Below are 26,213 nucleotides of genomic sequence, written 5' to 3'. Positions count from 1 at the left end.
TGTCATACTGTATTAACATAAAATAGTAGAATCACCTTCACCTGCAAAAGACAGTTCATGTAGTCATATCACACCCCCCCCCCCCAAAAAAAAAGACGTTTTAAATATCATATCACAGAATTTAAGGACCAAAGGATCTTTAACGATCGCCTACTCCAGCCCCGACCCTTACCTATTATGGCAAAAGATCCAAAGATGTTAAGGGCTTTGCCCAAAGTCACATAATGGGACGTGACTGAGCTTAGAACAAGGTTTCTCATCTCCTAGATTAGCTCATTCCATTATATTAAGTTGCTTCTCACAATAAACTACATTTTAAAAGAATATTTCTGCATACTGGTGAAATTCTGATGGCAGATAATGGTCCATACAATCCTCATTCATTTCTTCCGTTAACAAATATTCCTCAGTTGCTTCTCTGTGCCAGGTGCCAGAGAAACACAATTAATGAGAGAGATGCAGTCCTTGCCTTCACTGAAGTTACAGACTCTTCTAATGATTAGTGAATGAATGAAACATACAGTATTTGAGATCAGTAATTGATAGAGAGGGAAACATGAATTTCTAGCCTTTAGTCAAGTCTCTGACGAACAGAATGTCTTGTCTTTTATATTCCTTTCCACTGACAAACAGCCATTCAGACTGAGCTATTCAGAGTGCTTATAAAATACAAATCCACACATACAGTCACAGACGGTGAGAGCTGGACGAGGCCAGCTGGAGATCTTCTTGTCCAACTTCCTCATCCTACAAACAGGAAACTGAAGTACCAGGATGTTAAGAGACTTGCCCAAGGTCACCCAGTGGGAGGGCCACAACCAGAATCCACGGCCCTTGAGTTCCAGGAAAGACTTAGCAAATTGTAAGCACATCTTCTTAAGATATGATACTTGTTCTCCTTAATATACAAATGGGGGGAATCAGATATAGAGAAATTAACTGATTTGCTCAAAGTCCTATAAAACTGAAACGACTGCATTTTAAGGGTATTTGTATCATTGACGTTGGCTTTTCAATTTCCCATCTCTTGATTTTTGTAGCATTTAGTTTTCCCCAAAATAAAAGATTTAAAAAAACTGTAAGTGAAAGCATGCTCATGAGAAATAAAGAAAAGCCAGAGGTGAATTCTTAAAAGGTCATGCCCCCTTTTTTTCCATCATACTGTATTAATACAAACAGTAAATAAGTGAAAACATTGTTTAAAAATGCAGTTTATTTAATGTACCAGTAATGGAATGAGCTAGTCTAGGAGATAAGAAACCTCATCTAATCTCAGCTCAGTCATAGCTCTGTATGTGACCTTGGACAAGGTCCAAGGAAAGAGATGTTCTCTGGAAAGGACCCTGAGCTGCTGTGCTCAGTGACAAGCAATACAGAACAGGACAGAAGTCAGTGGGCTCTCTCACCTGGTTCCACCAGTCGCCTCCTCAGTGTACCCTGGCTCTCCGGCCCTGCACTGGAATGACCAGGACCCCCGACACCCTGGGGGTCTACGGCAAGTGGCTCCTGTGAAGCTTCAGGTCTGTCGCTTGCTTCCTCAGGGACGTCTACGGAGCTGCTCCCTAACTGTGCATCTGCTCTTCCTACCTCTTCACTTGGACAACAGCTGGGTTCTAGATGCAAGGATTCCTCACCCAGACTTTCAGGATGCAAGGATTCCTCACCCACACTTTCAGGATTCAAGGATTCCTCACCCAGACTTTCAGGTTGCAAGGATTCTTTACTCAGACTTTTTGCGGAGAGTTGATGCCCTAGTTTGCCATCCTGAAAACTCTGGTTGGTCTCGAGTCCTGTTTTATCCTTTGGATAGTTCCCATAACCTGCTTCATCTGGACTTTCTGATTGATCACTTGTTTCTGCACTTCCTGAACCTATTGTTTCTACTTCCTGGTGGTCCTTGTTGAGACCAGAGGCAGGGCTCAGGACCTGAGCTTCTTTGGTGGTACTTGCTGTGACTGTGGTCTCCTGTGCCTGCGAATTTATTGATGGGTCACTTTCCAAATCCTTTTGAGAGTCTGTGGAGATAAAAATTTATCATTTTTATTGAAAAAAATTTTCCTTTTTTGTATTCTAACAAGGTCCCTGATTAATAATAAGTAATATTTATATAGATTTTATTATGTACAAGGCATAAACATTATTTCTCTTGACATACACTAACGGAGAGTAAGACAAAACAAACAAATGTACTATTGTGTTAATAAATTTTACAAATAATACTAATGTAAAACTATTCTGAAGGACAGAACCAACTTTTGGTTGTATTACATGCATCCTCTTCCCTAATGAAATAATGGATCTAGGCAATCGTCAACTGCAGTTACTAAAACCATTATGCCAAAAGCTAATGAGGAACTTTATAATGGATGACCAGGCTGAGAACTGCTGAACCAGCTGATCAATCTTAACATCGCACAAAGAAGGAAACCAGACATCGTTAACTTCCCGAGTCAATGCAATAGGAAATACACTGTACCACCTAGGAAGTCTTCCTGCAAAACAACTGAATCTGATCATGTTTCTAAAGCTAACTACCAGGTTCCAAGAAATACAGGGACAGAAGGGATGTATTATGCCTCAGATGCCCTAGCCCATTTAGCTCAGTGGATAGAGTGTCGGTCCCGGGTTCGATTCCGGTAAAGGGCATATGCCCAGTTGTGGGCTCAATCCCCAGTGCAGGGCGAGTGGGAGGCAGTTGATCAGTGATTCTCTCTCATCAGTGATGTTTCTATCTCTCTTTCCCTCTTCCTTCCTCTCTGAAATCAATAAAAATATATTTTTAAAAAATTATGCCTCAGAAATATAATCAGTAAAACCTAGAATGGGGGACATTCCAAGGGGCAAAAGACTCTGCTTCTTTAGTACCAGCAAGAAATAAAAATAGCCCTAGCCGGCTTGGCTTGGTGGATAGAGTGTTGGCCTGTGGACTGAAGGGTCCCGGGTTCGATTCCGGCCAAGGGCACATGCCTGGGTTGAGGGCTCAATCCCCAGTGGGGGGCGAGCAGGAGGCAGCCGATCAATGATTCTCTCTCATCATTGATGTTTCCATCTCTCTCTCCTTCTCCCTTTCTCTCTGAAATCAATAAAGAAATATATTTTTTTAAAAAGAAATAAAAATAAATGGCAAGAAGAGAAAAGGAGGGGTGACCTATTGATTAAGAGAGACTTCAGAGACAGATCAACCAAATGCAGTGTGTGAACTGTTTTAATCCAGTGTCAAAGAAATCAGTTGTTAGAGAAATATTTATGAGATAATTAGAAAGTCTGAATGCCAAATATTTGATGATACTAAGAAATTTTTGTTCATCTTTTACAAGAGTAAAGGTGTTGCAATAATGTTTTGAAAAGAGTCCTCATCTTAGAGATAAGTATTGAAGGCTTTACAGCTAGAATTATATGTCTACAATTTGCTTCAGTTAAATGACCTGGGGGAAAGGGGAAGTGAGGGAGCACAGATGAAACCACATGCTGACAGCCGATGAAGCTGTGCGGTGGCTACAAGGGGTTCATTTCATATGTTCCTCTACTTTTATATGTTTGAAATTTTCTATAAAAAAATTTTAAAAAATTAAGCAATCCAAAAGGTATATCATTCAAATGCAGTGTGTGACCCCACTGTAAAGAGAGAAAAAAAACTTCAACTGTTACTAAGAGAACTGAGTAAATGTAAATACTCACTGGGTACGTGATGATATTAAGGAAAAACAATTTATTTTTTAGGTGTGATAATGTTATTTTGGTTATGTTTTGTTTTTAAAAATCTATTTTTAAGAGAAAAAAACTTTACAAGTAAAACGATGTAATGTCTTGGTTTCACATTTAAATATTCCAAGGCAGGACACAAGTTCAGCGTTATGTAGGTAATAGTTGAAGTTAGCTGTTAAGTACATGGGGGTTCATTATACTGTTCTACTTTTACGTTTTTAAAAAACATCTTTTGTAAAAGATTTAAATAAATATGCCCATCTTCTCTTCTGCAAAATCTACTTCATAGTTTGCCTATTTTGTATATCCTCTATGTATACATAAGTAGGAAGAATTTAAATTTCATCTTTCCCTATAATAAAAAGATCCCTCTAAATATAAAGCACCTTACCGTTTTCTTAATTTTTAAAAACATCTTAATTTTTTAAATAAATAGCAATTTGTCTACAACCTTTTTTTTAAGAGCCATTGCATTTTTCCAATACTACAGGTTCCAACGATTGGAGTCTCTAAAACATTCATCTTACTAATAATTAAGGTCTGATATTTTGGTAAAATTTAGTACATATGAAAGGATAAGAATAACCAGAGCAAATTAATCGATGATGTTAGCTTCTTTTTACTTCCGAACTTCAGGCAGGTTTCAGTCATCAGATGTTTCCCCTCAGCCCAGCCCTGGTTTCCTGCAGCACCAACCCCAGTGCTACACACACCGCCTTACCCTCCGGCGGGTCCCCAAGTCCTCTGTCCGCCATGGTTGTGTTCTCTCTTCAGACCTTGGGGTTCTTTTCGTTAGTGTCTGGTTTTCCTTGTGAAGACGTCTTGTTTTCTTCTTGTCCCAAGTCCCCACAGACTCATGCTTCCCGTGGACCCAGGAAACAAGGCATATGTACAGTCACTAAAATAAAACTGAAAAAAAATTTTTTTAAATGACTCTTTAGTAATACCTGGGAGAAATGCCAATTTCAGCTTTACTTATTAAATCTGTTCAGTTTGAGTAATATTTCCTCTCTGAAACTTTTTCTAGTGAAGATAAAAATGTTTTCTGCCTTTCTCCAGGATCACATTCCATATTCTAGACTACAAATAGAAAAAAGCTTCAGATGGTTAACTTTGAATAATCGCCCAGTACATTTCAGTGTGGCTGAAAGGATATGAAAAAGTTAAGACCAAGTGACCAGAATCTTAAAGAGAATATCTATGAAACTGAAATAAAAAGTCATTCTAAGTGTAGAAATTGTCACTGATGAATTACTCATTGCAGATTTCCTTTGTCTTCAATTTCTGTCCCATATACATTTCTGAGTTTGCCTGTCAGAAGCTTATTCTTCACAAGTAACAATGCACGGGGGCTACCTGCAAACTGAGACAGCTGCCTTGAAATTCGGAGGAGAGAATGTCCATCAGCAGATGAATGGATAAAAATGTGGTACATACATACTATGGAATACTACTCAGCCATAAAAGAGGATGAAATCTTGCCATTTGTGACAACATGGATAGATCTAAGTGTAGTAAGTCAGACAAAGACACATACCATATGATTTCACTCATATGTGGAATCTAAAAACACACACAAAAAAACAAATAAAAGAATAAAACTCATAGATACAGGGAAGATTGGTAGTTACCAGAGGGGGATGGGGTTAACTGTATGGTGAAGGATGGTAAGGAGACTTTTGGTGGTGATTACTTTGCTGTATATACAGATGTCAAATTATAATGTTGTAACCTGGAACTTATGTAATGTTATATACCAACTTTAACGCAATAAAAAATGTATGTGAAAGAGCCTTGTAAAGTGTTTTGAGAGGCTAGTTAACTAATCTTCTTTGTATCTTTCTTTTTTTTTTTTTTTTTTTACAGAGAGGAAGGGAGAGGGATAGAGAGTTAGAAACATTGATCAGCTGCTTCCTGCACACCTCCCACTGGAGATGTGCCCGCAACCAAGGTACATGCCCTTGACCGGAATCAAACCCGGGACCCCTCAGTCCACAGGCCAACGCTCTATCCACTGAGCCAAACCGGCCTCAGCTTGTATCTTTCTTACAGCATAATTTTGTAATATTTAATTTTACCCCCAAATGCCTAGCACAGTGCCTGGTGTATAATTTTCAATCTACATTTTAATTGAAATTAATATGAAGAGTGGTGCTACTTATAAACTGGAAGGGAAGGGAGGAATTAGGGACAGGACTCCTTTCTGCTGGTGCTGTTGTATGAACTGTGGGGATAAAAAACAGGTCAGTGGCCCTAACCAGTTTGGCTCAGTGGATAGAGCGTCGGCCTGCGGACTGAAGGGTCCCAGGTTCGATTCCGGTCAAGGGCATGTACCTTGGTTGCAGGCACATCCCCAGAAGGGAGTGTGCAAGAGGCAGCTGAATCGATGTTTCTCGATGTTTCTCTCTCATCGATGTTTCTAACTCTCTATACTTCTCCTTTCCTCTCTGTAAAAAAATCAATAAAATATATTTTTTAAAAAACAAACAAAAAAAACAGGTCAGTGGCTCCTGGGGGAAGAAGTACTCACTGGAAAAGGGCATGAGAAGACATTTTGGGGTCCAGGAAGTACTTCATGTCTTTATTGAGGTGGTGGTTACAATCAATTGTCATCAAATTTAAAATCTGTGCATTTTGTTGCACGTAGAATATCTTCAATAAAAGTTTTAACATAATGCTTTCAAAATGTATCACTTGGAAACAAAATGTATTACTAGGTTACAGCCAATAAACAACCTGCCAAGGAACCGTCACAGGTATTTCTATAATCTCACAAATGCTCAATATGCACCTTTCTTGTCTCAAGGCACACCCCATTCCTGAAGCCCACTGCATCCGGACCCTTTCTAATATATCCTCATCCATGTTCATGGCTGAAGTGGTGTTCCCTCAAGGCTGCAAGTCAGAAGTGGCACAAACATGGAGCTTCCTGACACAGCCTCGCAAGAAGTCACATGCTGGGGTATCGGGGAGATCTGGAGGCCACCATTCCAGAAGCAGGTCAATCTTTTGAATGTGTCCAATCCATATACTAGGACGAGTGCACATTAGGAACCCCTGGACTGCAGAATGGAAGTGAGGCAGAGCCTCGTTCTGATGGAAATGGGGATGTTGGAGACGTTCTGCAGCTGTAGGGAAAAAGTCCAAAAAAGATACCTTTAAAAGGGTCTTTCCCAAAAACAAACTGAGGGAGACCCCATGTACCTATATGGCATACAAACATTTATATTTAGTGAGATTCTTTCAAGTTCAATCACGAAATGTTGGTTTTCGGTGTCCCATCTGTGGAGGAGGTGATTTATTTTTCCACGTTAAGTAAAAATTAGGCTCATGGCTGGCAGTTATCTCCACTCCCCTGTGACCCTAAGGTTTTATTCTCCATTTATGGAGAACACACCAGATGGCAGGTTGAGGAACGCCTTTCCTTAATTTCGATATCCTGGGACTTCTCTAAAGAGGTACACAAATTTGCCGAAACCGGTTTGGCTCAGTGCATAGAGCGTCGGCCTGCGGACTGAAGGGTCCCGGGTTCGATTCCGGTCAAGGGCATGTACCTTGGTTGCGGGCACATCCCCAGTGGGGGGTGTGCAGGAGGCAGCTGATCGATGTTTCTCTCTCATCGATGTTTCTAGCTCTCTGTCCCTCTCCCTTCCTCTCTGTAAAATATCAATAAAAAATATATTTAAAAAAAAAAAAAAGAGGTACACAAATTTGCTTCACTGCTTCCTCCGCAGATGTGGCTACGCTTTGTGCTCATCTCCTTGTACCAATGGCAATGCCGTGACCACCAGGGAGGTGTTCACTGTCTGGTACACAGAATGACTTAAGTAACACAAGCAAGTTTGACTCCAACATACAAAGTTAAATGTTGTAAGGGTAACTCTACAAGCTGATGCATAGTACAGATTTATGTATAAATTTATAACGAATAAAAATTGGAAAGTACCCAATTCTTTGTATTGCTCTGTACATTGTTTAAGTAGATATAGAATTAAAAATTAAATGCATGAATAGAAAGGATAGACATCGACTCCCATTTAGTGCTTGCTTCTGCAGAGGGAATGACAGGAATAGGCTGAGAACAAGGACGGGAGGCAACTGTATCTGTAAAGTATCTTTTAAAAGAAAGAACAGAGATAAATGTGGCCAAACGTTCATGGGATCTGGGTACACAGCTGAATGTTATTTTCTGCACTTTTCTACATGTTGGATGTAATGAATAATTTTTTAATGAGTAATAAAACATATTAGCTTCTGTGGGGGAAAGAAAGAAAAGGCCTGTGGTTGTAACTCTGAGCCCACACGCAATGAACTTACAGTCCAGTCACCATTCAGTCTCCCATACACTTTGCCACAACCAGTTGAGAGGAGACAGAACAAGGAAAAGCTGCTGGGAAACAGTAGGACCTCACCCAACCTCCACTCCATTGTGAAAACGTCTAGTTTGGCCCTGGGGACCAGGCAGGAGGTGGGAAGGGGTTAGAGACTTGGAGGAGACTTGCGGAAGTGGGAAGAGGCAAGTATCAGGAAGCACAGGTGCCTGCAACACCAAGAGCTAAATGTTTCTTTCAAAAAGGAGCGGGAAACTAGAAGTTTAGCAGCTGAGAAGGACACAAGAGAATCCTTCAATCCAGGATAGTAGTTTAGACATAAATGCCATCATGACAAAGGTATGACAGGGCCCAATAAGTGTGTATCTATTATTCTATTTTTAAATGCTCCTTTTAATGAAGGATGCCATTTATGCTCTAGAGATGAAAAGTAGCAGATAACATGCTCCTCAAACAATTTACAATCCTGCTATGGAGACAAATAACAAAACATACACGACGACAACAGCTAACATTTATTGAGCATGTTCTTTGGGCCAGGCAGCCTTCAAAGCACTTTATGTATTAACTTATGTAATCTTCACAACAATCTTATGATGTATGGACCATGATTATTCCTTCTCTTTTCCAGATGAAGTGGACACAGAAGTTAAATCGCCCAAGGTCATTCAATAGTCAGAATTCGAAGACAAGCCCAGATCAGCTGGCTGCAAGGCCATCATTTTTCCTCTACAACAAGCTGTTATCAAGTTGTGTTCTTGAGATCCCATGGCAACTTGGGGCTGCTGGAGGGACCTGAAGAGCTGGAAGGGGTATTACTCACCTCACTTTTACAGATATCTCTAACATGCTGACAGCCACATACTCTTTGAATGCCACAGAGTTTTGTTTTGTTTTGTTTTTGTTTTTTGTTTTTTTGCCTGGGCTTGCCTGGGGTTCCTTCTCCTATGACTTAGAGATAAATCTTAACAGTCATCCACAACCAGGACAGCTTTCTTTTGATGAGACATTTTCTTCCCCGTCTGCCCAGGCATGTTTCCATTAACCTTCCACTCCTAGGTCTGCCATAAAATAACAGGCAGTTTTAAAAGTCATTTTTAAAATGGCCACCATTATGTGTACGTAGTATTATCAACCTGTCCACATTATAGAAGTGGAGATGGATATGGCTCACATAATCCAAAACAGTGAATAACTCTCCAGATCATTTGTCGTGAAAATTAATTTTAGGAAGATACTTATACTTTAAAATGCATTGTTCATAACTCTGAAGTGGAGTACTCTAGAATGATCTACAGTATTTTAAACCAAGCATGATCATACTGAAATGACCTAAGCTGAAGAGCTACGAAGCTTTCTAAATTTTCTCCCTTGCTCAATGTATGAACTCTCCCACATGATGTTATTTCTGAGCGAACCATATAACTGGTATGTGGTAATCATGTCTGAAGGCAAAGTATCCTACTTAAGGTAAAATTAAAATATTTTTTATTCCTTTCTTTTGCCCATATACTCACATGGCTTATAATGACACCATACAGAACTGTTTGTGAGGAGGGCTACAATGGTGCAACCATTTTAATTTATGAGAAACATGTGACTGAGTTGTAACCTGAAATATCAAGTGACCTTCAGTCTGACGGGAGATCTCTCTATGTCACCAGCAAAGTACAATTACCTATCACTACCTTGTAGCACTATTAGCACTCTGTTCCCATCTTTTAAGCCAGATAACTGAACACCCTGGATATGTTGCTATTGTTATGTCTCCAGGTATGGCCCACAGAGCACCTACACAAGGCTCCTAAGGCACGATTTATAAAATGCAGATTCCTGGGCCCTGTGAGCAACCTAAGGAGTCAAGATTTCTGTAAGATCAAGAAATTCGCAATTTTTGACAAGTTCATCCAGGTACTGATTTGAAAAATCAATGGTATAAATCTATTTAATTTGTCTTTACTACTAAAAGGAGAGATTGGTTAAAACAAAAGACCTCTTCTCTATTTTGCTGACCATTAGGATTGCACAAATGTAGAGGGTTTCTTAGTCTGTATCTGAAAAAATGTAGGGAGCAATAATATTGATCGTAACACCATCCTCAAAAGCAATACCTCAAAGTAAATGTTCACTTTCTGGAGTGAGCTTTCGGAAGGAGTTCTTAATAAAGGCATAATGATAAACTACTAATCTTCACTCAGTTTAGCAGTCCACACAGTTTATTCAGCAATATAACAGGAGAGAACTTCCACCAAGATAGACACAAGGCAGATACAGGGTAGGTCCCTGGGGTACATTCTTTATACAGACTAACAAACAACTCAGGTTTCACAACATGTGGCAGGCATGAGTTCTTGCATAAAAACAGCCATTCATTCCCCGCTTCTTCCTTCCTAAAAGAGCCCTCATTTCATTAGGGGAGACAAGGTGCCCTGCCCAGGCACTGCCAGCCCCATTCTCCTTTGCCTGGCTTCCCAGGCTCCTGTTTGAACCAGTACCTTCTAATGAGATGTAAGGAGAAATTGGTGAGGGACTTCCGGGAGATTTCCTTTCCAAGTAAGACAGAGTCTGCAAAGGAGAAAGCTTTCGCTCCCTGTTTCCAAATGGGACTGAAATGCCCAGAGCAGCAACAAGCCACACTGTAATCACTGAGGACACGAAGAAGACAAAAGCTAATGCGATAAGGATCCCAGAGGGGAAAAACAGAAAGGACCCGGGACCCTGAGAACATTGTTGAGTTGCTACACAAGCTCTGGATTATCTAGCATCTTAAGTGGAATTTTAAACTTATCCCATGGCCTCTGAGATGTTCCAACAGAGCTTTTTCTAAATTTCTCATGAACAAGTAAAGGCCAGAATGTGGCTAACACCCAGCAAGACCGTCTTGGCTTTAAGATGCTTCCCTTAGACTGCTCGTACTATTATGGAGTCAAGCTGGATACCTCCTTTTGCAGCCTATCTCACACACAGGCACTTTTCCATTTCCTGGTAGGACATTCTAAGTTCAGTCACCACAAAGACAGGACAGTCTTTGTTTATGTAGAGCCAAGTAAGTATAGACAGTGGCATGTCTGCATGTTTTTATGTAACCTATGTAGGTGTTACCCAATAGAATGTGGTTTCTCTGGCGGTGAGCAGTTACTATAATATCAAAGCTGCACTAAGGCCAAATAGAGCCAATTATGAATAAATGATTATATATGAATAAATTATATATAAAATCAGAAGAGGTGGAATTTAGAACAATGTAATTTCTTATTAAAATGTCTAGTTCTTTTACTGAAATAATCTAGAACAGCGGTTGCCAACCTTTCGGCCCTCACAGACCACCAGTGAGGCGACCGCTGACCGAGAAGCCAGCTACAGTGAAGGTGCTTTCCCACAGAAGGTATCACCAGAAATATCACCATGGTACACACAGTAGGGGGCTCCTCCAGGACTGCCTTGTCCTGTCAGTAATTAGACCGTGGAGCTTTTTAGGAGGGGTAAGCTAATTCCAAAGCACTGGGAACATGAAATACTCTGGTTCCAGATGAACAGCTGGCTGGAATACTGACTAAATTCATGCCGAACAGAATAGGTGTAAACCATGGGAGCAGACCCAACAATTTAAGCAGTTCCCCGAAGTAGTGACAGTCTGAATCAGATTTCGAAGGCATCATTTTTCCATCTTCCTTGGGTTACTAGCACAAAACCCTCTAGAGTCTCCATGATTGTGACTCTTTAAGAAGTTATTTGCTTTGGCCAAGTTTTTTGTTTAAGGTTGTGTCTGTTCTGGCCAAGATTAATTGTAATGCGGGGTTAAAACCAGCTAGTCTAGAGTCATGTATCCTTTTTCTAACCAGCGGAGGACCCAGAAGAAACGGGTGGCAAGCTTTTTCAAAGGTCCACCTGGTAAGATTTTGGGGAGCCCATTCAAGTGGGAAAGACCAAGGAAGGACGAGGCTTCTATTAGCAGGATTATCAGGATAACACTCAGGGCAATAATCAGCTCTGTTAATACGGTCTAAGAATACTTGGTAACATTCATTTTCAATAAGTTCAGTTTGGTACAACCAGTGGCCTAGTTCTAAACTAGGAAACCACTGTTGTCCACAGTCAGGGCAATGTGAATTATCTGAGAACATCTGGGCCTCCAGCGATAACACAGAAAGCAATGTAACAGTAAGAGACAACAATGACAAAGAGAGATACCCAAATAACCAGTACTATCACAGGTTTGGTTTAGCAATTTCTCAGTCCAACCAATACTACTTAGAGAAAGAGTTAAATCTGGCTTGCACTTACGTGCAATTCTTCAAGATTTCGTTGTCTATTTTTCACTCAATTACAACTCAGTTTCTCAACTCAGCGAACAATCCAGTCTATAATGTTATCAGTCACTTGCTAGGAGCACAGATCTCAGAATAGCTCCTTCAAATTCCAGTTTCTCAAGAAAAGCTAGAACTCTGGTCTAAATTAGTTATTTTTTCTTGTGTGTTAATCAGCTGATGATCTCATGCAGAGGCACTTGGCTTACACTCTGCTTTGCTGGTTAGCTACTGTGTCTGCTTGGTTAAAGAGAGGAGCTGACAGATCCAATGGGTCTTTGTGGGCGCTGGCACTCTTGCCGTTGTGATACACGTACCCAAGTCTTAAGGTCTTGGCACTTTACAGCGATGTAGGGGGGTCAGGAAAACCTGGGAGAGTCCTCTTGAGCGTGGATCCAATGAAGTCTTTCTTGGGAGGACCTTAACCAGGACCCGTCAGAGAAGTAGCTGATGCTGAGTTGGTTGGAGGGTCTGGGAATGCTTCACATACCTGTAAATGATAACACTTCAGACGACTCATAATGGGTTTTCAGTTGCTCACAATATTATTAGGAACATGCATTGGGAAATCATTGGAGTCAATCAAGGTGGATGAGAATTGTCTCACAGGTTTCCCCATGACAATTTCATCTAGGCTCAAACTAACTTATCTGTTGGGAGTTATGCCTATGCTTATTTTGGCACTAGGAAGGGTTTTGGTTCATTTAAGATTTGTACTAGCTTCATTTTTTTTAAGACTTTGTTACCTTTTTTTACTCCTTTTACATTTTGGGAATAATAAGGTCTGCATAATCATATTCAACCTGGTAGAACTTTGAGATTTCTTGTATATTTCTTTTGTGAAATGGATGCCATATATGGTATTCCCATAATGTGTGGGAGAACATTAACGATGACAGTTTTTCTATACAGACTTCAATCCATTCAAGAAAAAGCTTACAAAATTATTCAATAATATTCTTTTTTTTAAAATATATTTTATTGATATTTCACAGAGAGGAAGGGAGAGGGATAGAGAGCTAGAAACATCGATGAGAGAGAAACATCGATCAGCTGCCTCCTGCACACCTCCCACTGAGGATGTGCCCGCAACCCAGGTACATGCCCCTGACCAGAATCGAACCCGGGACCCTTCAGTCCGCAGGCCGACGCTCTATCCACTGAGTCAAACCGGTTTCGGCTCAGAAGTTGGATGAAATCCTTTTTTAAAATATATTTTATTGATTTTTACAGAGAGGAAAGGAGAGGGATAGAGAGTAGAAATATTGATGAGAGAAATATCGATCAGCTGCCTCCAGCACACCCCCTACTGGGGATGTGCCCGCAACCAAGGTACATGCCCTTGACTGGAATCGAACCTGGGACCCTTCAGTCCACAGGCCAACACTCTATCCACTGAGTCAAACCGGTCAGGGCATGAAATCCTTTTGAAGGCTGGGAAAGAAACCAAGAGAGGCAATGCCCACATCTATTTTTATAAGTTTGTGCACAGTGTAAGTTTAAGCAGGCAAGTAAGGCCTAGTCCTAAGCAATGGTCCTGGGCTATTCTTAGAAAACACATAGTAATTCAGTTGGCATTTGCAGATACCACCATGATCTCTGTAATGTTTCATGGCATGAATATAACAAGTAGATGAGGTGGGGTAGCAGGATGTATTGGACAACCAGAGAACCACGTAGGGAGTGCCACAGGTCATCAGAGGACAATGTATACCCCGACTTTCTCTGGTGTTATTTGTGAATTTTGAGGCTGGATGCTGTGAGGTCACTAAGGGACACAGGGATTCTCAGATTCCAAAATGGCAAGTTTAATGCCACATGGGGCCAATATTTTGATAGAAGCCCCAGAAGAGGTGCAGAAAGCATCAGTGTAGATATATTGATGTGTTTTTTGAGGTTAGGGAATAATGTACAGTTGAGAACAGAGTGAACAGATGGTAGGATTTCTAACTCAACCTTTGTGGTGACAACAGAGCAGAATGGATTTCCTTGTGGGTCTACTGACAAGAGCCACCAAAGTCAAAGTTTCAGTTGTGGTTCTGGGAAGTCTTGGGTGTCTAGTACATGGAACATGTACTTGATGATGAACCCATATGATCATGGAGTTTAACTTAGGAGTTAGCAGTAAAGTTATATGACAGGGTCTGACTTAGAAAAGATATAGAATTTTGGATTTTTAGAGTGAAAAGGGAAAGTGCAATTAACATCACAAGATACTCTTTCACATCCACCAGACTGGCAATAATTAACAAGTTTGACAATGGGAACTCTGTAGACTCTAGAACCATCCCTCCCCAAGGACATCACCATTGGCCGGGTCAAGAGGAAGCCCTAACGCTCCAAAAGCTCAGAGTAAATCCACCCTTACCCCAACCTTCATTTCTCCAACTTCAACAGTCAAGCAAGCACTAGAGTTCCAAGTATTCCTGAACCAAGAGAACACTAGTGTTCCATATGCTCCAGACAAGACCCCCTCTCCCGGTCCCTTACACCAATATGGGCAAGAGTCAAAGTGGGCCCCAAAGCACTAAGTGCTCAGAATAAGATCACCTAATACCAGCCTCCTCACTCATTCCTCAGCCTTATCACTGCTGGAAGAGTAAAGAGGGTGTCCAAAAATGTTCCCAGCAAGAGTCTCAAACTCCACCCCCAACCTCAAACTCACAGCTTCAATACCATCATCTGCCTGAAAGCATCAGGACCAACCAATCTCACCATACCTGTATCTTTTTATGTCATCACATGAAGCCCAGAGCTTCCTGATTGCAGTTCATCCCCTTAGTCTCTAACCCCCATGACTCTAAGAACAGTGAGATAACATTCCCTCGCCTTGCTTTATTAATTTTTTCCCCATAAATATATACCATTTTGATATATTAAATGTTTTAGTTGTTAGCCCCTACTAAAATACAGACTAGGACTTTTTGTCTTTTTGTTTACTGCTATACATGCCCAATAAACATTTCTTGAATGAATAAGTAGCAACTTGAATTTTATACCCTGACAAAAGGAGTATAAATTAATGCAACTACTTTCGGAATTAAGTTGGCATTATTTAGTAAAGACGAAGATTTGCATTCCCTCTAATTCAGTAATTCCACTCTTAGCTTTTACACCCTAGAGAAATTTGCGCATGTGCATTTTAAAAAAATGAATAAAAATATTTATTCATGGCAGTATTGTGTATAGTAGCAAAATAACAGCCCAAATGTCCATGAACAGTCGAATGATAAATTGAAGTACTGCCATACAATGAAATACTATACATAGATGAAAACTCAAGAATATTGAGCTGAGCCAAAACCGGTTTGGCTCAGTGGATAGAGCGTCGGCCTGCGGACTGAAGGGTCCCGGGTTCGATTCCGGTCAAGGGCATGTACATTAGTTGCGGGCACATCCCCAGTGGGAGGTGTGCAGGAGGCAGCTGATCGATGTTTCTCTCTCATCGATGTTTCTAGCTCTCTATCCCTCTTCCTTCCTCTCTGTAAAATATCAATAAAATATATTTAAAAAAAAAAAAAGAATATTGAGCTGAAAAGTAAAAAGCAAGTAGCAGAATACACATACACACAACACTCACATAGTTTCCATTTACATAAAGTTTCAATATATTGTTTAGGTATAAATATGCAATAAAGCTAAAAAGAAAAAGTTAAGCACAAGGCCAATTATTACCTTTAATGGGAGAGGGAGGGGATGCAATCATAGTTTTTTTCCTTCCACTGAATCATAAATCCTAATAGCTTACATAATCTCTATTCAATCTTTTATCATTAAAAAAAAAAAAAATAGAGTGGAAATAGCAACGGACTAGAAAAAGATTAATAGACACAACCAAACTGGCACACTGTGGACAATAAGAGCAGCAGCAGTTACTCTGCTTAGAGGAAAAGTGGGTGAAAAGAGGGGTCCCACAGAAGGATCTGGATCTTTGTTTTTCTCATAAAATTGTAAGCAACTATCTTACAAATAGGATAAACATGCTTACCCTAATGCTAGTATGGAAAAGTTTATCTTGGCATACTCCATAAAGACATGCATGTTTGCAGGGAGGATATTATCTCATAGGGTGTCTTTGTGCAAGTTAGAAAAAGGCACCCTCGATCGGGGCAAAAGGCAGTCCAGAGAACCTCACTTTGCCAGGTATTCAACAGCAATCCTGTCTGTGAGGTAATAACTACTACTTAGTAACAATAGTTAACACTTACTGAGTACCACTATCTGTTCTAAGCACTTTACATGTATTAACTCATGTAATTCTTACAATAATTCATTTGAAGAAACAGAGAGGTTGAGCCACTTGCCCAAGGTTATACGGGTCATAGAGTAATTAATTGGTATTTGAATCCAGGCAGACTGGTTCCAGAGCCTGTACTTTTAGCCACTAGGAGATACCACCTTTCTGAAGCAGTGACAGTTGAGCTTAGAAATCCTTCATAAACTATGAGCAAATTTAAAAGGATCCTCTTCAATTGTGTGTATATATTGACTGAGGTGGACATGGGGGAAAATCATCTCTCATAACTTTCCTCTTCCACACAAAAAGGTCGAGGATAGGTTTCAGGGAATCCTGAACCCCCTGGAATTACATATAAATTTTTTTTATATACACATATGCATTTTTTCAGGAGACGATGACATACTTTTAGACTCCCAAAGGAATCTGAAATGGTTCAGAACCATTCGGTGTTGCTTCCTTCCTCAATTCTGTTAGCTTAAGTCAAAAGCAGTTGATTGAGGTTAATATCTGATTACTGTCAGGCTTGGAGAAATGCTGAAAAACACCTAGAGAATCAACATTACTCTACTGATTATTAAACATAATTGTTTAAATTAAGGAAACCACCATGTCCGAGGCCCAATGTCAAGTTCTATGGATATCGAGAGAAAAATCTTACAGGACTTCTAGATGAGCAGAGAATCTAGACTGTAAGCAATTTTTAGGTAAATGCTAAGGGCTTTTCTATGGTTATAAAAAGATCGCCTGTAGAGATCCTATGAAATTCAGGAAGGCCCACAATAGAAGCTGAATGCCTTTATTTTCAAACAAATGTAACCAACAACAGTGGGCAAAAACCGAAGTTTAAAGAGCTTTCCTACCACACAAATACTACATAAAAGAAAAACAGATGTTTTGTTTTTTTGTGACAACTCAAGTAAATTTAAGAGTCTTCCTGAAACTTTATTAGATTAGAAAATAGCTCTTTAATGTGCTAGAAAACAGAAAATGCAGATTTATTTAAACCACTGAAATTCACATTCACTAATGATGGCAGTTCAATACATATTAAATAAGTATCTTCTCTAAAAATTCTGACTATAGACAAATACTATTCCCTTGTTCTTTTTGGTGGTTGGATAATATAAATTTCAAAATGAGTCAGGACTGGGTGACTTCTCAAGGCAAATATATCCTTAAGACTTTAGTCTTAGCCAGCTCCTCATATGCTATATAAAATCAAAAGACAGGCACACAGAAAAAAATTTAAATGCTTTAAACCATCTTGAGTTTCCATTTTAAATATTTTCTCCACAGAAAGGCTAATGAGTAATCAAAACTGTTTATTTTTTTGTACAAGACAGTTTCTCTAAGTTCAGAAGCTCTAAAGTGAAATATTTGGAGTTTCATACTTCACTAGTTTGGAATTTAGATAATGGGAGATTAAGGAGTATTAAAAAAAAGGGAATCAATAACTCTTCTTTGTAATTCACACAAATTAAACTACTTGTTAAAAATGTTATGAAAATAAATGCTCCTGCAAAAGGTCTTTAGCCTAAGTTTTGTGACGCACTACTTTTAAAAACTGACCAAGTCTTGAGGTCACCAAGAGAAGGCACATGGATGACATTCTTCAGCACTATTTCATACACACATGTTCCCTCTTACGAAGAACAGATAAGCCAAAGGAAAAATATGAGCCTCACTTTGACAACAGCTGCAGATGATTCTCCCCTCGCCCCAGGAACCGATAAAACAGGTGTGTGTCCATGGCTAGCATACCATAAAGGGGAATACTGGCTTGGAAATGAACTGGTACACTGCAGTCCACCTTGCCCTAGTGGACTAAAAGTCCAGGGTTCAAGTTATCTGCAGTTTTTATTTAAAACACCGCCAGCTAACCCTTTAATTAATATGCAGCTTTCAACAGTGGGACCTAGTGCCAAGCTTAGGTGTTTCTATACTTGTACCAGCTATTTGTGTCTGTTTAAAAATTGTTTCTAAGTCTTACCCACTTCCTCTCACCATATCCACTGTCATAATATGCCAGTAATATTACTTTAACCATTTTCCAGATACTATATATATTTTCTGAGTACAGAAAGTCTTCCTTTCCTTCTTAACTTGCTTACTCGCTCCCAACTACCCTGACTTGCATCTCAGGTTTAGGTTGACCAGTATAAACAAAAAGCAATGCACAAAGACTCAAAGAGGTTGCTAAGATTTTCGACAGTGGGATATCCTGATTCCCAGTTTTAGCTCAACTCCCCTAATCACCTTTAGTATCTACATGACACCAACACATTTTCATTAAAATTTTTTATTTTCAACTACAGTCGTGCACCACATAATGACGTTTAGGTCAACGATGGACCGCATCATTGACCTATAGGCCTGTGGTCCTAAAACTTTTTAATAAAGCTGAAAAATTCCTATTGCCTAGTGACATTGTAGACATCATAGCCCAACACATGTTTGTGGTGATACTGCTATAAATAACCTACTGCACTGCCAAATGTATAAATGTACAGTACATACAGTTATGTACAGTACATAATACTATGCTACTGGTTTATGTATTTACTACACTACACTTTTTATCTTTAGAGTGTACTCTTTCTACTTAAGAAAAAATAAGTTTGCTGTAAAACATCTTGTGTTTACCAAGTCTCTTGATTAAATCATTTTCTCTTGTGCTTGATTTAATCTCAGGTTGTTTTGTGCAGTAACATGTTATATGGGCTTGTAGCCTAGGAACAATAGGCTATACATGTAGCCTAGGTGCGTAGTAGGTGTAGGTTTGTATAAGTGTGCTCCATGATATTAACATGACAAAATTGCCTAATGACTATTTCTCAGAATGTATCCATGTCATTAAGTGGTGCATGATTGTAAATTTATTTATTTTTTTGATTGATTTTTTTTTTTTTTTTTTTTTTACAGAGAGGAAGGGAGAGGGATAGAGAGTTAGAAACATCGATGAGAGAGAAACATCAATCAGCTGCCTCCTACACACCCCCTACTGGGGATGTGCCCGCAACCAAAGTACATGCCCTTGATCGGAATCGAACATGGGACCCTTTAGTCCGCAGGCCGACGCTCTATCCACTGAGCCAAACCAGTCAGGGCCATGATTGTAATTTTAAACATTGCAAAAATGGAGCGGAGTTTCCTTATACCTTTATCCAGTTTCTCCTAAAGTCAACATTTCATAAAATTAAAGTACAATTATTTTAAAAAAAAAGAAAGTAGCATTAGTATAATGTTTACAATTACATTGGGATAATGGTACAATTAACTAAACTACAGACTGTTCAAATTTCACCCATTTCTCCACTGCTGTCCTTTTCTTGTTTCAGGGCCCCAATCCAGGATCCAACGTTCCATTTAGTTGTTAATTCTCCTTGGTCTGCAATCTTAATTTCTCGGTTTTTACCTGTCTTTTGTGGCCTTCCTTGGTGTTTGTAACCTTGAGACTTTGGAAAGTACTGGTCAGTTATTTTGTAGACTATCCCTCAATTTGGGTTTGCATAATGTGTCCTCATAATTAAAAAAAGATTATGCATTTTTTTTTAGAATAACACCACAGAAATGATAAGGTGTCCTCCTAATTGTATCTTATCACTGGGTTCCTGATGTCCACTGGAGATGTTAACCTCAATCAGTTGGTGAACATGGTATCTTCACTATTAAGTTACATTTTTCCTTTGTACCCAATAATTATCTTGGGGGAGATACTTTGAGACTAAACAGATATCCTGATTTTCCTCAAACTTCCACCCACTAGAATCACAGGTAATTACTACAGTATTGTTTGCCTAATGGTGAGTTTCTTTTTCATGCTGCCCATATTTATTCATTGGAATTCTTCTGTAAAAATGAGTTGTCCCTTTCCCCCTATTTATTTATCAATTATGTTAGTATGAACTCATGGATACTTCATTCTGTGCATTAAAATCCAATATTATCATTTTCATTTTGTTGCTCAAATTGTTCCAGCATTGGCCATGAAGAGCTCCTTCAAGTTGGCTCTTAAATCCTTTCAACAAGCCCTCAAACTTTTTTTGAGCATTTCCTTAATTTCAAGCACCACAAGGTGTTCCGGTCTGATCTTATATTTCCCCCACCCCACCCCTGGAATCATCTACTCCAAAAAAATCCTGGTTCCTTTCATGGGAGGATAGTGTTTAAAAACCAAGAGCTGGGCCCTGGCTGGTGTGTTCAGTAGTTAGAGTATTGGCTCCAGCACCAAAGAGGTCTCAGGCTTGATTCCCAGTCAAAGGGGTCAAGGGCAACATACCTGGGTTGCAGGTTCGATCCTCAGCCCAGTTGGAATACGTGCGGGAGGCAACCAATCAATGTGTCTCTCTCATATTGGTCTCTCTCTATATTTATATCTATATCTATATCTAGATCTAGCTTTCTCTCCCTCCCTCCCTATCTCCCTTCCACTCTCTCTTAAAAAAAAAAAAATCAATGGAAAAAATATCCTCGGGTGAGGATTAACAATAACAAAAAGAAAAACCAGGAGTTGTAAGCTCAATGCTACTGTGCTTTCACTGCCAGGCCAACAATCTGGACAACCAGCATTAATATTTGCTTCCTTACTAAACCCATCAGCTGGAAATTATTAGCATCACTTGGGAGCTTGTTAGAAATACAATTTCCTGGGCCCCACCCCAGACCTACCAGACCAGAATCTTTGAAGGTCTGGTGCAGGAGATTGTTTTTTAACAGGTTCACCAGATTATTTACGAAACACTGCTTTAAAGAAGAAAAGTTAGTTTCCTTTTACTATAAACTCTATATTTACTACGTTTATCTCTAATAAATAAAGGGAAAAATCATATTTTTATTTCCACATCCAATAAAACTATAGGTGAATGCCTCATTTGTTAAGGTACTAAACACTTCCCTATTCTTATTTTCCTATAAAAATGTTTTTAAATGTGGTGGTCACAGTAGTAGTATAAAGCACAAATACTGTTACTTTTATACAAAGAAGGTGAGTCGGCCCCAGTCAACTCCTGCCTGTATGTTTGACCTACCAGCCACACAGTGAATGTGCAATTATAAACCGTCGCAGTGCTGTCCTCTAAAGTAGACTGCCTGGGCCCGAATGACTTGCTACAGCAGGTGGCCTGCTGAACTCTCCTGCAGGCCTTGGTTTTCTTAACCACCAAATGGAATAACACTACCCAGATGAAAGAGGCATTGTGAAGGGAGAGATAATGTGCAGCACTTATCACTATGGGCCACAAAGGAAGTCCTCAAAAACTTTATTATTATTTGCATTATTAAGTAAAAGTGCAACTAGAGGTTTCATTTTTGGGAACGGGGAAGCAGGGGAAATTGTGCTAAAAAAAAGTCCTGCTGTATTTTCACTACTAGATCAGAATAAAGACAGGACCAGAGAGCTTTATTTATATAATTAAAACAAAGCCCTCAGAAGTTAACAAACCAATGTTTTAAATTTGACTTTTTATAAAAATGTTATGACATTCACATTAAGTATACCTATGGCCAAGGGCTAAAGGAGAGGATAAAAAATTAAAACAATTTGATCTGTTGAGGTAGTGGAATTATGGGTGAATTTCCTTCCTTCCTACTTTATTAAAATCATGTGCCAACAACTCCTTTAATATTAGTGAAGAGGAAAGTACCCCAATTAATAATAAGTGTCCATTTATTGAGTCTAAATGACCCCATTCAATATTCTAAATAACTCTTCAAATCTCCACTTTACAGAGAAGGAGATGGACTTTGAGTGATAATGCAGCCTGCCCCGGGCACACAGTGACAGAACAGGAATTAACTCAGCTCTGACTCCAAAGTCTACGCTCATAACCAATGTTGAGGACATCCTTCTTTATTCACAAATGCTGGATGTGCCGTGCAAAAGCAAGGATCAAGTGTAATCGCTATATTGAAGCACTTCTTGTGGGACAAAGGTGTAGTCAGAAGATGTAGAATATTAATAAAATGTTAACACAATTAAAATTCTAAATGAAAAACAGCATAAAGGAGACAAGGCATCTCTCAGCATCCTTTCCTTCAGAAAACTCAACTGGTGCTTCAGAGAAATGTGGATTTCCAAGGAATACAGTTTAAGATGACATCTTAGGCAAAAATAAATTATATATACAAGACAACACATTATTAAAATATCCTATAATCCTCTAATAATTAACTAAATTCTTAAGTTACTTTACTTTTGAATTCTAGATGCTCTCAGACTAGTATTATCTCTACGCCCCGAGGGAAAATAAGTGAAATAGAGCGTCAATGAGTCACTCATGGCTTGGTGATAACCAGCAGCAAAACTGGTTATCAGGTTATGGACTCTGCACTCAGCCCAATAAGCATTACAGAGGAGAGGCTCTCCAAGTTTTCATTGCAAATGCCAGTTTTTCAAAATTGTTCCAATCCCCACAAAGGCTTCCAAAAACCTTTTTAGATCCTTCACCATAAAGTTCCTATTTAAATTAAATGATTTTCCACTAGCCATTTATGTACTAATCTGCTGAACGGCCACAGCCCTAATCTTTAAAAAAGAGACAAGGAGTGGTTAGAGACCGTCAGCCCTCGGACTGAAGTCTCGGATTCCATTCAGGTCTAGGGCTCCTACCTCGGTTGTAGTCTTGATCCACGGCCTGGTCGGGGCGCCTGCGGCAGCCAACCAATAGATGTGTCTCTCACATCCATGTTTCTCTCTCTCTCTCCCCCTCCCTTCCACTCTCTTTAAAAATCAATGGGAAAAAATATCCTCAAGTGAGGATTAACGAGATAGATATAGATAGATGAGAGAGGGGGGGGGGGTAGGATCTCTCATACAGATCCAGAATAAAATGTTTTAAAACCTAAAGACAGGTAAAACTGAAACCCCAAAAAATAAGTTGAATCAGGTTAAGAGCACTCATTTCTGTGTTTGTGTATAAAGTCTAACACAAAATGGAGAGTACTAGACACTTTCTTGAAGGAGAGAAGGGGTATACCTTCTCATTGGCTGCAAAATACAATTGGGAAGACATAATATGTAAGCAAAATGCTAACTGTAGGGTCTTACTACAACTTCAAACTTTGCCCTATTAGCACCACCAAGGTTACAAAAAGGTGAGTGGGACTGCTATCTAATGAGGATTAAGGTGAAAAATGTCGGCATCCAGTTAGGCACGGAAGTAAAGGGAGTCATCGTCCCTGCACAGGTAGACTTCCCGTTTACACTTTGAGCCATAAGGAATTCTGCTGGTCTCAAAGTCCAAACCAAACATTTGTCCCCACCTTATCCTGTTTAGTATTTAAGATTGTTTCTCTTTTTTTACTCCAAAACAAAAATACTCCCTACCTGCTTCAAGATTTTTGCGGTATGCTGGTGGGGGTGGGGAAGGATCGTTTCGGAAAGGTCTTTCAAAAAGACATCGGATCCAATATTAAAACATGGAAAAGTTGTATACGCATTTTATTTACTTACCAATTCTGGCGGAGTTTTAAATCGTCTGTGGTCAATGTCAGGGGAGCCCTTCCGGTGTTCTGGTCCACGAAACGGGGCTGCAGCCCTCGGACACGGCCGCGGCCGAAGAGAATGACGCCGTCCCCGTCCACGTGACGATGATCTCCGTTGGGAGGGGAGCGCCCGCGGAATGCTGGGACTGATAGTCGCCTTGCCCCTCCCTCCCTCACCACCCCCCACCGCCCCTCTACTGCGCCAAGAGCCACCAGCGCCAGGCAGTGGTGAGTGCGCGTAATGCAAGCACAGATGTCCCCGCGTTCTCGTGCTGCTAGTGACAGGGAAGGCGGGCATCTCTGCCAGACGACCCTAACCCTTATGATAATCCTAAATTCATAGGCTGTCAGGACCCACGGAGCCAACACAGAGAGAGGCACTACCCAATGATAAGGGCCAGCACCAGTCAGACATTAACTCAGTTTGCTCATGTCCAATGGGGTTGTGAGTAAAGAGCTAATGAGGTAACAGAGTCTGCTAAATGACAGTAGCAAATGAATAAGAATAGCTACTATTTTGATTTATTAATTTTATAAATGTGAAAATTGAAAAACGGAAAGCAATTTGCCCAAGAACACATAATCAATTAGGGGCAAAGTCGAGTACAGCTGATGGAACAACGGAAGTTTGAACTGTGTGGTCCACTGGTACTGAGATTTTCACCCCAATAAATATGTAGTCTGCCCTCCCTACAAGAGTTTGGCTCCTGCAGATTCAACCAATCGAGTGGAAAACAGGACTTTCCATCCGGATTGGGAATCCAGGGCGGGCATAAGACTGGCTGCATACATTGTTCATGCCATTTTATATAATGACCTTGCCCATGCCTGAATTTTGGTATGGGCAGTGTTCCTGCAACCAACCCCGCTCAAATATGGAGGGAAGACTGAAGTTCAGTTTTTCCACAGGGCTGGGGTCAGAGCCCCTAACCCGCACCTTGTTCAAGGGCTAACTATAAGTCTAAAATTCCTGTTCCTGACCACCAATTCAAACAACATAGAAGAAATGTGCTCACTAAATCTCACTTCCCTGTGCCTCATTTCCCCCCCAAACACTCTAACACACTATTTTACTTATTTTGATTTTTATCTGACTTCCAAAGAATATGAATTCCAAGTAGGCAGCAGAGGGTTGTCTTTTGATCTATTCTTCTACTGTTGTATCCCCACTACCTAAAACAGTATCTGGCTAGTACACAGAGGCCCAAATACTTTTTAGATTAATGATTCTTCACGGAACAGTGAACGTATAGGTTTAAATTTTCTTAACTTCAGCATAACATTTCCAGCTAGACATTTTCATTTGTATTAACAGTCTTTAAAATATTTTGTCTATCACTTGTGAGAATGGGGAATAAATGAAACCAGCTATTATGTCTTTAATTTCCTTCCTCTTATTTTTAATATTTTAATCATTACTTCCTTATAAAAATAATGATGTTGCCTCTTTCTACTAAGATATAACCCCAAAGTCATTTGCCTAGCTGAGTACAAATGTGAATTGATAGATTTTTTTCCCTCAGTATATAACTGGATTTCTGCTTACCCTAAACAAAATTCATATACAAAAATTCTTATTTTAAAATAAAATGTTTCATTTTTATTTTTTAAAGTATTTTTTATTGATTTCAGAGAGGAAGGAAGAGGGAGAGAGCGATATAAACATCAATGATGAGAGAGAACCACTGATCAGCTGCCTCCTGCACTGCACACCCTTTACTGGAGATCAAGCCTGCAACCCAGGCATGTGACCCTGACCAGAATTGAACCCGGGACCCTTTAGTCCACAGGCTGACGCTCTATCCACTGAGCCAAACTAGCTAGGGCAAAATGTCTCATTTTAAATAGCTGCTTTATTTAGAAATCCAGTGTCAAGAACACTAGATGTCTAGATCTAGGACTAACAGCAAAGTATATACATTAATGCATCATTTAATCTGAATTGTAATTTTTGTATATGCCTTCCCTAATTCATGGCAAATTCCCTAGGGATAAAGAATATACTCATTAATTTAATTCGTATATTTATTAAATATCTATTATGTGCCAACATAGATGTTTAATAAACATATGAATTAATGATTACAAGGGTGGGCAGTAGGTTGAATTCAACCACCTCAGGAGGCAGTGAGGCTACCCAAATAGGTC

At 39.7% G+C, this 26,213-nt stretch overlaps 2 protein-coding genes across 4 annotated transcripts in view; both read right to left on the bottom strand.

Moving 5' to 3' along the window:
* LOC308237035 (torsin-1A-interacting protein 2-like) overlaps positions 1 to 24,193 on the bottom strand; it is a 29,991-nt gene extending 5,798 nt beyond the window's left edge. The window contains exons 1-4 of one of the 3 annotated variants that reach the window (XM_080647389.1): positions 24,034 to 24,193; positions 12,661 to 12,833; positions 4,427 to 4,614; positions 1,407 to 2,015 (exon numbers count right to left, since the gene is read on the bottom strand). In XM_080647389.1, the coding sequence (XP_080503515.1) occupies positions 1,407 to 2,015; positions 4,427 to 4,460 (643 nt within the window). In that variant the 5' untranslated portion in view covers positions 4,461 to 4,614; positions 12,661 to 12,833; positions 24,034 to 24,193. Of the gene's footprint in view, positions 1 to 1,406; positions 2,016 to 4,426; positions 4,615 to 12,320; positions 12,834 to 24,033 lie in introns of all 3 variants that reach the window. The other 2 variants (XM_080647388.1, XM_080647390.1) reach the window with 2 other exon arrangements.
* Positions 10,239 to 12,299, bottom strand: LOC308237036 (torsin-1A-interacting protein 2). The gene has a single exon (XM_080647391.1). The coding sequence runs from the start codon at positions 12,158 to 12,160 to the stop codon at positions 11,765 to 11,767; it is 396 nt and encodes a 131-aa protein (XP_080503517.1). The 5' UTR covers positions 12,161 to 12,299; the 3' UTR covers positions 10,239 to 11,764.
* Positions 24,194 to 26,213: the final 2,020 nt, after the last annotated feature.

The sequence above is a fragment of the Plecotus auritus genome, assembly GCF_963455305.1.
Source record: "Plecotus auritus genome assembly, chromosome: 12".
Taxonomy (NCBI): Eukaryota; Metazoa; Chordata; class Mammalia; order Chiroptera; family Vespertilionidae; genus Plecotus; species Plecotus auritus.
Note: the sequence above shows the minus strand (reverse complement) of the source record. Positions and strands in the feature narration are given on the sequence as shown.